Source organism: Rhinichthys klamathensis, unplaced genomic scaffold (assembly GCF_029890125.1).
Source record: "Rhinichthys klamathensis goyatoka isolate OS25496 unplaced genomic scaffold, OSU_Roscu_1.1 h1tg000174l_1, whole genome shotgun sequence".
Lineage (NCBI taxonomy): Eukaryota > Metazoa > Chordata > Actinopteri > Cypriniformes > Leuciscidae > Rhinichthys > Rhinichthys klamathensis.
In genome coordinates, this window is record NW_026606704.1 from 626,065 (window position 1) to 638,362 (window position 12,298).

General features: G+C 48.2%; 1 protein-coding gene across 1 annotated transcript in view; it reads left to right on the top strand.

The window, feature by feature from the left end:
• The first annotated feature begins 1,215 nt into the window (after positions 1 to 1,215).
• The window catches only part of hcrtr2 (hypocretin (orexin) receptor 2), a 59,664-nt gene continuing 48,581 nt past the window's right edge, over positions 1,216 to 12,298 (top strand). The window contains exon 1 of the mRNA XM_056260163.1: positions 1,216 to 1,511. Within this exon, the coding sequence (XP_056116138.1) occupies positions 1,262 to 1,511 (250 nt within the window). The 5' untranslated portion in view covers positions 1,216 to 1,261. The remainder of the gene's footprint in view (positions 1,512 to 12,298) is intronic.

A 12,298-nucleotide genomic window follows, 5' to 3' on the forward strand; every position in this document is an offset into this window, starting at 1 on the left:
CACAGTGACAGACACTCTCTGTGTAAGCCCTCTCCTATCGTCCTTCCAGGCAAGAAGGGGCAGGCGGTTTGCACAGGGTGCTGGAAGGGGGCAGCAGCTTTGGCACTTTGGTAGGGATTCCTATTAGTCGGATCACTCCGACGTGGCGTCGAATGTGACTGACTGAAAGGGAACGTCTCGGTTACGTATGGTAACCCTCGTTGCCTGATGGAGGGAACGTAGACGTACGTCCCCTCGCCACATGTCCTGTACCCCGCTGTGCGGCCGGGCCAACTGCTCGGCTCCTCAGCGAAAAACTGAAGTGCAATCTGAAAGTGGCAGAGCAGCTGCTGCAAATGAATGTACGCCAATGTGCATTGGCTTGTTTAGTTACACTCGAAGTAGATTGACTCTCTAGCGAGATTCCTATCATTGGAATCACTCCGACTTGGCTGGACTTCCGACTTCAGGGAATGAGGGTTACCATATGTAACCGAGACGTTCACACGGATCTACAAAAATGATTTAAAAGGCTGTATTCTGCTGTCAGGCCAGTAGATGGCGATGTCTCTTTGTCAAGAAACACCCTGCGTAAAATGACGTCACCGTTTGCACAAATTAAGAGACTGTAAAGGCCTCGTTTTCAAAACCTTGAAACCCCTTTTCCTAAATTTTACGGTTTCAGGCCCCCAAAAAAATGCTGTTGTCCTGTAAATGAATGGCCAAAACGCATAAAAACTTTTACATTTTTTAGTTGAAAAAAAGTGTGGTCTAAACTAGTTTCCGGACGCAGCCTAAAAGTCCAAACTAACTAAATTCCATTTAAATGCAACACTATTTGGGCACCATTAGGCCTATGTGAAGATATAAACCTCCATGCATCATTAAAAGTGATGTCCAAAATCGCATTGTGTTCTACTTTATTATTTACCATAAATCATTATAATTCAACATGATGAACCTGTCACAAAGAGGGAAAAAAAAATTCTAGTACAGCATAATAAGATTGTTTGACTGTGGGTAGGCTATCATTTATTTTGCGACATACAACTGACAGCTACACTTGAATAAACATGAGTATCCTCATGAGACATTAAGAACCATGCAGCAAGCACTCGATAGAATCTATAGCGTCTCTGACTTCATATAACGCTTCTCTGTCTTGGTAACTAATTGATAATAGGCTGAGAGGTGCACGTTGCGTCACGACGCCATCAACTCTGAGTTGTATCCCCCTTCCCCTCTCTCTTTCCCCTTCACTCACTCATGTCAGTCATCCGCGATGCTGGAGAGAGAGCCCGGCTCCGCGCGCAACATGTCCGCGATCACCGCTAATGACGCGTGCGATGCCTGTTCCACACCAGCGCTGCATCTGAACTCCACGGAAATTTACTCGCATTCTCATGTTGATGACGACGACGAACTTCTCAAGTACATTTGGAGGGAATATTTGCATCCTAAACAATATGAATGGGTGCTCATAGCTGGATATATCATGGTTTTCCTTGTATCTCTGGTCGGAAACACATTGGGTAAGTAAGTTTGCAGCGCGAGAGGAACTCATAAAAATGTTTTTCAGAAGTGCTTTGAAATTTTTTTATACTAAGACGAATAGCCTTAGCATTCCACAGCTCTGTCCATCATGTTGCCTACCATGTTTTGCGGATGGGATCTACATTCATGTTTACGCATTTGGCGGATGCTCAAATAATGTACACATTTTATCGGTTGCTTTCTCTGGGGATCAAACCCATAACCTTGGCGTTGCTAGCGCGTGCTTTACTCTTTAATTTACAGGAAGGCATCTCACAAAATAATCATAAAATATTATATTTTACTTCTCTGACTGGTTACCAGAGAAGTGGGGAAGCCAGTAAAAAGGATTCAATTACAGTTAGTTCAGATTTTTAAAGTCATTAATGCAACTAATGTATTATAAAAATGCAATTAGCCTGCACTTGCCTTATTTATTTTTCTATTATTTGAGTTTCTGTCAATTTAAAAAATATATTCATGTATACACAATGCATACCTTAAGAAAATTCCAAGCCTCTAGCTTTCTTTCTTCCTTGACTTTCTATTTATAGACCTTTGGTAAATCACGCATTGCATTGCACTTTTGGAACAAACTGTGGCGGATTTGCTTTCAGAATGAAAGACGTTATGAATGTAATACTGTGCTTTTAAATGTTGTGTGTGCCACTGAGGATGGAGGACAATCACATATGAAGTTTACAAATATGATCAACCCCCAAATGATCTGAATCCAAGATTATTGGTTAAGTAATTTTAGCATATTAATTGTGGGTCCTTTGAAATGTTACTTGACTCAGAATGCTTTAGTGACATCTTTCATGTGCTATTCTCTTTAAAGGTGCAGTGAGAGAGTATTTATTTATGTTTTTTTTTTTTTTTGCATCAAACTGAATTGCAATCCTCAACCAGTGAGTTTTGGACAGAGCAATCTGTTTTCCAACAGGCTGGGTTCAAAATGACACACTTTACAGGATTTTTTGCACACAAAAAAAAGAAAGAAAATAAAACATTATTTACTCGCCATCATGTTGCTCAAAACCTTTATGGTGTTTTTTTTCTTCATCTGTTAAACATATTTGAAGATTTTTTACGCTGTTCAATGCTGTTCATTGTGACCATGTAGTTCAAGTCTAAAAAAAAACACCAAAAGGCATCTTATGAGGCTGTATGTCTATGTATGAGACAAAGTCGTTATTTGGAAAAAAATCTTTCCCTTCACCAGAGCTCTCAAACCAAATATGATTATGCAACATTTATTCTGTATTTATTCAGGAAAGTCTAATTCTGATACAACATTTTCAGGACAGTACAATTTCACATATTAATAGATATAGGCTACAAAACATACAAGCAACACAGGAGAAACAGAGAAAAGAAGAAAGACACACTGGCCATACCAGCGATACATTTCACCTCAAGTCCAGGATTATGGAAAACGTCTCGGTTACGGATGTAACCCTCGTTCCCTGAGTAGGGAAGGGAGACGTTACGTCGGATGACGGAGAATGGGGGTTTCGCCAGAAAGCCAATCCTCTTCGAGTATTAAAAAACGAGCCAATGGCAAAGAAATGCCATGGGTCTGCGGAATTTGCATAATGTATCTCCGCCTCACTGCGTGAGTATTTAAGGAGAAACACCTGCAACAGCAGATCATGTCTTCGCTGAGGAGCCGAGACTGAACTCAGGCGTCTACCCAGCGGTACAGCGGAAGTGGCACGGAGACTTAACGTCTCCGTTCCCTACTCAGGGAACGAGGGTTACATCCGTAACCGAGACGTTCCCTTTCGTAGTCACTCCGAGTTACGTCGGATGACGGAGAATGGGGGTCCCCGTGTAATCACGCCACCTTCACAGCTGTCTTCCAGTGCCCTGCGAAGTCTGACCTCCCTGTCGTGATATAGGCACGGACGAAGGAGTCCTACTTAACACAGGAATACCAAGGTACACTGGGAAGCATATCTCAGGGAGATATGCCGCAGCATGCCTACCCAAGGGGAGGACTTAAGAATACACATATGGCCCAAGGGGGCTACATATGGAGGAACACTGGAGTGACCAGCCCGTAGGGTGGCATCTACTTTCAACTCCAGGAGTGGCAGGTGACTTGCCGAGGGAAAGACACATGCTCAAAGAGGCTTACAGTGGAAAATACACATGTGGGGGTTACTCAGAGGAGGAACCATGCACACGGAGGCACCTAGCCGACGCACAGGCAATAGACACTGGCGCCAGCGTCAACAGTGCTGGAGGACTCAGGGCTTCAGAGAGGAAGGCTACCTGAGGAAATATCGCACGTATCCAGTCCGTGGAGTGGAATGGCGAGCAAGCGAGACACTTAACAGCTCCCATGTTAGCTTGAAAAAGACAGTACATGGGCGGAGACTGGCTCCACTCGGAGATTGTAGAATCTGGCGAATGTGTTAGGTGTCGCCCAGCCTGCAGCTCTGCAGATGTCTGTTAGCGAGGCGCCACGCGCTAAAGCCCAAGAGGACGCCACACTCCGGGTGGAGTGGGCGGTCACACCAAGGGGGCATGGTCGACCTTGCTGCTGGTATGCCAAAGCAATGGCGTCCACTATCCAGTGAGACAACCTTTGTTTGGAGAGAGCCTTTCCCTTCAGCTTCCCACCATAACAGACAAAGAGCTGGTCTGAGGTCCTGAAACACTGCGTCCTGTCTACGTAAGCACGGAGTGCGCGTACTGGACAGAGCAGTGCCAAGGCTGGGTCTGCCTCCTCCCGGGGCAGCGCTTGCAGGTTCACCACCTGGTCCCGGAAGGGAGTGGTGGGAACCTTGGGCACATATCCAGGCCGGGGTCTCAGGATCACGTGAGAGTGACCGGGCCCGAACTCCAGGCACGCTTCGTCAACGGAGAATGCGTGCAGGTCCCCTACCCTCTTGATGGAGGCCAACGCAACCAGGAGCGCTGTCTTTATTGACAGGATCTTAAGCTCAGCTGATTGCAGAGGCTCAAAGGGAGCCCTCTGCAGGGCACTTAAGACCACTGAGAGGTCCCAAGAGGGAACGAGAGGAGGGCGAGGAGGATTCAGTCTCCTCGCTCCTCTCAGGAACCTGAGGATCAGGTCGTGTTTTCCAAGAGACTTACCTTCAACTGCTTCGTGATATGCGGCGATAGCGGCCACATACACCTTCAGGGTGGAGGGAGACAGCCTTCGCTCCAACCCGTCTTGCAGGAAGGAAAGCACAACGCTGATCGAGCATCTCCTGGGGTCTTCTCGGCGAGAAGAGCACCAGTTAACGAAGAGGTTCCACTTCAACGCATAGACATGTCTCGTGGACGATGCTCTAGCGGAAGTGATGGTAGCCGCCACCGCTGGTGGCAGGGTACTCAAACCTGCCTCGTCCCGTCCAGGAGCCACACGTGGAGTCTCCAAAGATCGGGACGAGGGTGCCATAGGGTGCCCCGTCTCTGAGAAAGGAGGTCCTTCCTCAGAGGAATTGGCCAAGGAGGTGCTGTCGCGAGGAGTATCAGTTCGGAGAACCAGGTCTTGGTGGGCCAGTATGGGGCGACCAATATGACCTGCTCCTCGTCCTCCTTGATCTTGCACAGAGTACGTGCGAGAAGGCTCACTGGGGGAAACGCATACTTGCGTAGGCCCTGCGGCCAGCTGTGCGCCAGTGCATCCGTGCCGAGCGTGCCCTCGGTCAGGGAGTAATACAGGGCGCAATGGGATGAGTCGAGGGAGGCAAACAGATCTATCTGTGCGTCCCCGAACTGGTCCCATATCAGCTGGACCGACTGGGGATGGAGTCTCCATTCGCCAGAGGTTGGCCGGAGCCGTGACAGCTCGTCGGCTGCAAGGTTCCGCACTCCAGGAATGTAAATAGCACGAAGGGACCTCAGGTGCTTCTGACTCCATAAGAGGAGGTGGCGTGCGAGTTGCGACATACGGCGAGAGCGTAGACCACCCTGACGGTTGATGTACGCTACTGTCGCGGTATTGTCCGAGCGGACAAGTACGTGTTGACCCAGGAGCAACGCGTGGAAGCGGTGCAGGGCAAGGCGTACTGCCAGCAACTCGAGGCAATTGACATGCAGAAGGCGCTGGGGTCCTGTCCAGGAGCCCGCGGCTGCATGACCGTTGCACATGGCGCCCCAGCCCGTGGCAGAGGCATCTGTGGAGACGACAACATGCCTGGAAACTCGTTCTAGGGGAACTCCGGCCCGTAGAAAGCTGAGGTTCCGCCACGGGGTGAAGGTCTGACGGCAGGTCGGAGTTATTGGAACTCTGAGCGTACCGCGATGCCATGCCCACCTCGGGACTCGATCGCGAAGCCACAGCTGAAGCGGTCTCATATGAAGCAATCCGAGTGGCGTTGCCGCGGCTGCGGATGCCATATGCCCCAGGAGCCTCTGAAAAAGTTTCAGTGGGACCGCACTCTTGCCCTCGAACTGTCGAAGACAAGTCAGCAGTGAGTGTGCGCGCTCGCTCGTAAGCTGCGCGGACATGGCGACCGAGTCTATCTCCATACCGAGAAAAGAGATCCTCTGCACGGGGCAAAGTTTGCTCTTCTCCCAGTTGACCCGAAGGCCCAGACGGGCTAGGTGCCGGAGCACAAGGTCTCTGTGTTCGCAAACCTGATCTCGAGAGTGAGCTAATATTAGCCAGTCGTCGAGATAATTCAGGATGCGAACCCCGTGTTCGCGTAGGGGAACAAGGGCTGCCTCGACGACCTTCGTAAAGACGCGAGGAGACAGAGCCAACCCGAATGGGAGAACCTCGTACTGGTATGCCTGCCCCTCGAAAGCAAACCGAAGAAACGGTCTGTGTCGAGGTAAAATGGAGACATGAAAGTAGGCGTCCTTCAGGTCTATCGCTGCAAACCAATCCTGTGGCCGCACGCATTCGAAAATGCGTTTGGCCGTGAGCATCTTGAACGGCAGCCTGTGAAGGGAGCGGTTCAGGACGCGCAAGTCCAGGATTGGCCGTAACCCACCGGTTTTCTTGGGGACAATGAAGTAGGGGCTGTAGAACCCTGACCTCATCTCGGCTGGAGGGACAGCCTCGATTGCACCCTTCGCCAGCAGGGTAGCAACCTCCGCTCTCATGACCGGGGCATTGCCACCGACCATAGTAAAGCGGACTCCCCTGAAGCGGGGAGGAGACCGTGCGAACTGAATCGCATAGCCGAGCCTGATAGTTCGGGCGACCCAATGGGACAGATTGGGGAGCTCTAACCAAGCCGCCAAAAACTTATCCAGCGGAATCATCCGAGCCACAGGCGTCCCCCCGGAGGGGCAGCGGAGCGGAGTGACCGGCACAGGCAAGGGTGGCATAGCGGCCCTGAGCGTGTGCACAGCCAAGCTCCGCGCCCTGACAGAGGAGACCAGGGAAGGACCAGCGTTCCACGGGGGTCTGCTCTGCCAGGGGTCTGGCGATAGAGGGGGATGAGAGTGGTGTGGTCCGGGGACGGCACGCACTGTCATCCTCGCCCTCAGAGACAGAGGAGGACGAGAGTGGCGAGGCACGGGGGCGTCGCGCACTGTCATCCGGCTCTGTGTGCTCAGTGATGGACATTTCGGTTCTTTCTTTAACCACATTAGGGTGCTGCCCACCCGTGGGTGAGCAGCGGGGAGTGGAGAACAAAAGATTCTCCCCCGGCCCTCCACCGGGGGAAGGAGGGGGCCTGCAACCGCCTCCTGTGAAAAAACCGACACCATCACTGAGCAGCCCGTCTCAGGAGCGCCGCTTGGCCTGGCGTTTAGCGGGGCGCGGGGCCTGAGGGGGCTGGGACGCCTTCCTGCGGCTTCCTCCACGACGCGGCCCGGGTGAAGGCTGCTGCTGGGGCCGTGCGGGAGGGGCGGGAGCCACAGGAGGGCGCCCTCGGCGGCGAGCAGGCTGAGGCGTCTGTGCCGACGGCAGGGTGGAGGCAGCAGCTGGCCGTCGGGGCAGAATATGTTTGATCGCCTCAGACTGCTTCTGTGCGGTTGAAAACTGCTGGGCGAAGTCTTCAACCGCTCCGCCGAAGAGGCCGGCCTGGGATATGGGAGCATCGAGCAGACGAGTCCGCTCAACGTCCCGCATATCGGCCAGGTTCAGCCATAGGTGACGCTCCTGGACCACATTAGTGGCCATCACCTGACCCAGGGAGCGTGAGGCCACTTTCGTCGCCCGGAGAGCGAGGTCAGTGGCGGCACGCAGTTCGTCGAACGTCCCTGGGTCAGTCCTGCCCTCGTGCATGTTTCTGAGCAGCTGGGCCTGGTAGACCTGCAAGGTGCTCATCGCATGCAGGGCAGCAGCCGCCTGTCCTGCAGCTCTGTGAGACCTCGCCACCATAGATGACGAGAATCTACAGGCCTTGGACGGGTGCTTAGGATTGCCACGAGAGGAGGCGCTCTGAGGACACAGTTGCATCGCAACAGAGCGCTCCACCGGGGGAATCCCAGTGTACCCATGGGCAGCTGCGCCATCGAGGGGAGGAAAGGCGGAGAAAGCTGACGAGCGTTCACGGGAGGTCAAAGGAGCCTTCCATGATCTCGACAGCTCCTCATGCAGCTCCGGGAAGAAAGGAATTGGGGTTGGCTGAGGCCGTGAGGCGGCAGCCGCACCCAAAAACCAATCGTCCAACCGCGAGCGCTCGGGGCAGGGCGGAGGGTTCCACTCTAGCCCGATGCTCACGGCTGCCCGGGACAGCATGGCTGTCATCTCAGGATCCGATACGGGCAACGCTGGGACTCCCGAAGGAGGCAACGCAGCCGCATCCTCACTTCCTGAAGACTCAAGCCCACCTTGTGATGCCGCGATCGACATCGCGTCATCCTCTGGAGCGCCGAATGAAACACGCGGGGCTTCCGAAGAAGAGCCCGCCTGAATCACCGCGGCACTCGCGGGTTGCAACACAGCGGAGGGGGGCGTGGTCCGAGGACGCATCGTCGGATTGCTCCACACCGTCACCCTCAGATCACCCTGTCCCCCAGCCGAACTACCACCTCTCGTGGAGGAAGCAGAACGGGTGGTGGACGCGGGGACTCTCACTGAAAGATCATTGAGTCTTAATCTTAGTGTTGCGATGGCCATGTTCCCACAGAAGGAACATGAGTCATCCACGAGCGCTGCTTTAGCGTGATCAAAGCCCAGACACACAAAGCAGCGCTCGTGCCCATCAGAAGATGACAAATATCGACCGCAACCAGAAGAACACGGGCGAGACATCTTTAAAAAGACGTGCCACGTGCAGCTCTTTTAGGAGAGGAAAAACTCTGCAATGCTGAGGCGACCAGGGAGAAAACACAAAGTCAGGCAGACCACTGCACAGATCGCAGGCAATGTGAAGACTCGCTGGGTACCGCCGTCACACCAACACTGGAGAGTTCGCTCGTCTCGAAGAGGTGAGTCACTTGTAAACTCAGATGTGGCTGTGGAGTGAAGAGGTTCTCTTGGCTCCGAAGCGAAAACATGATCTGCTGTTGCAGGTGTTTCTCCTTAAATACTCACGCAGTGAGGCGGAGATACATTATGCAAATTCCGCAGACCCATGGCATTTCTTTGCCATTGGCTCGTTTTTTAATACTCGAAGAGGATTGGCTTTCTGGCGAAACCCCCATTCTCCGTCATCCGACGTAACTCGGAGTGACTACGAAAGGGAACTGCAACATGTTTCCCATAGGAGCAGTTTTACTAATCTCTAAATGAACCCAGAAGACATTTCAATGAATTGGTGGGGTAGATCTAAAAATTGCCGGGATAAAAGGCTGAGTAGTTAGTTTAACTAACAACGTCTTGGCAGTAAATAGTAATGTGTGTTTTTCTGCTTTAATAAAGATGACCTCTAGAATACAGTGCTGTGTGTGTGAGCCTCCTCTTGTTACAAAGTGTAATCATGACATGCAGAATCCAATTCCCAAGAAGTGATGCAGTTGTAAATGCACATAAATCCCATAGATTTGCACAGATATAAATCTGCTTTGCATTTTATCAAACATTGATCAAACTTTGATAATTGCTTTAATCTTTTAAAAAACTGAGATGTTAGTGATCAAACTACATTTTTATAAAAATCAGCTGTCAATTTTGTAATTATATATTTATTAGAGCTGTCAACGTGTTAACGCATGCTATTATTTTTGTCCAGTTTAACACAGTTAACGCAGCATCCGTTTTACCGTCATCCTTTGGCTAGCGTGGCGTTACATTATATGATCCTGCTCTTATTCATGCAAATGCTTTAAAACCATTCGAGCGTGACAAGAACACGCTGACTGTGAATGTTCTGTCTATGTGAGGCACACACACACACACACACACACACACACACGACACACGCCAGTATCGTGTGCGCAGACTGTGTGCCAGAATACATTTCTCTTTCGCGCTTGAACGAACCATAACACACACAATTATGCCAATCCGTTTTGTCGAGTATCCTCATAACATAAGAGCAGACTTAAATGAGTTAAATAAAGTCTTAAATTAAAGAGTTGTGAGAGAATGAGATCAGCAGCGGCTGGTTTTAAAGTGACAGCAGCCAAGAAAGCCGTCTATCATCAAAGTTAATCAAAGAACAAAGCGAACAGAGGAAATTACTCCCTGCTCTTGACTAAAGAACTTCTGTAGCTTTAATAAGGATTAGTCTATATTTAATCTAATGCAGTGCAGACTGTTTGATAACTTTATTCAATTTCTGTATATTGTTCTGTATGTGTTAGACAGGAAGGAAGGGCACAGGTAAATATGACAGGATTGTTTAGGATTGTTTGAAGTTTGAATTAAAAGTTGTTATATTTTTTGAAGCCTGATAAATGTTGGACTCTTATACAATACTTTGGGAAAAACAGCATATGGTTTCGGCTTGATGTTTGTGGGTTTTAATAGATGGAATTTTTCATTTTGGGATTAGCTGTTCTTTTACATTGCTCTATCTATCCCTACGACGTAGCAATTGAATGCGTTATCAATATGCATACACTGTTATATACAGTATTGCAATAGCTTTGATACAGCCATTTCTACAGGTTATTACTTTGATAAATGCATGTGGAAGATTATGTCAGATCATAAAATGTGAGTTATTAAATGAAATTGAAAGTACTACATTATTCAAATGCATTCACAATGGATAGCTAAGTGGAGAAGATTTGAAAAGATATGCACTTGATAGTGCAAAGGCAATTATCTTTTGAAATTAATTTCCTTTACATTATGAAGTGCTCTACTGAAAAAAAAAAAGTTTTACTAAAGTCAAAAAAGATTTAATTTAATATGACTGAATCAAAATGAATATGTCAGGCTACACCAGTATAACAATAGCAAATATATTTATAAATATGATGCAAGTGGAACTAATAAAAGTCATTTGCATTTTTTGCATGAATGATGAAATAATTAGCACACATAAGTTGTTGAGTTGTGTTGATGTCACAATGGTTCTTACCATTATCTTTAAAAATCACACAGGACAGAATGAAACGCTGTCATTGTCGATCTAGCTGGAACCAATTCCATTTAATATCTCATGAATACAATAGTCAGTTCTTCCAAATGTACAATAATGGAAGTGTGTTTAATACCCATGAATGTAAATGAGATTATGTTCACTGATTGAGTATCATCAGCAAAAAACATAAACCAATCATAATTTCGTATGCAATAATAGTTTGATTAGTAGTAGATAGTAGTAGTAGACATCATGACTTCTGCTCAAAGCTGACTCTCTTGGTAACATCCAAATCAACAAATTTTACTTTACTTAAAAATATAATGTACCACACTAAATATATTAATATGTGCCAACAAAACATGGTGTTAAATGAGAAATGCAAGTTATCTTTTTTCTTTTCTTTTTTACAGTGCATGTAAAATTGGAGTGTCAGTTTTATGTCCAGTTCTGTGATTGATTCTACCAATAATCGCATTCTAACAGGTATAATAAGCTATTAGCATAATGACTCTACAGGGGATTGTATTATTGAGTTTTAAACGGTATAGTTCATCTCATTCCCTTTCCTCTCTTCAATGGTTATATCATCTTATGCCATTATTCAGTACTCTGGCAGGTAGAGCTTCTGTCGCAGAGCTTTGATAAGTGTCACTTTTTCTCCTGGAAGAGCATGGATGTGCTGTGGGGGATTCTTCAAACAACCAGAGCAAGGATGGTCATGTGATGAGAAACAACCACTTTGAGGATGCTTTGAACATGCCCTACATGCAATACCAGTGCCTCAATCAAAGTGTGTTCATGCACCAAATCCTTAAACCTCAAAGGAAAGTCAAGAAGGCAAAGCCATAACAGCAAAGCCATGACCACAACTTGAATATTGGGGGAGGAAGGGTTGTATGGCCTTATTATTTAAAGGAATTAAAAGTTATTTGCACCAAATTATTCTCCATCCAGACGGAAGTAAACGGGCACTGCTGTGATTGGCTAACTCCATGCCCTCCATTACAACATGTCGTGTGTTTTACGTCATGTCTAGATGGCAAGCACTGTGATAGAGCCGTATTAATTGCTTAGATGCGCATAAAGCACACGATAAGAGATCTCAGTAAAACTAGCAGAAGTGGGAGAGTAACTGGATTTACACAGCGCCGTCACCTCCCTGTCGTCATGTGTGTGTTACGTTGCTTCCTGATATCATGTGTGCAAACACATATAAGCTAGATTTATATGCCACAGATTTGTGCAAAAGAACTGAATACTTCATCAAGCACCTCAATACTTGAAAAAAACGTGGAAAACCCCACCTCTCCATGTTACACTAGTCCCGTCCGATAGGGCTATAGACGAGTGTTGTTAGACCTCTGAGGCAGACTGACCTAAAAATG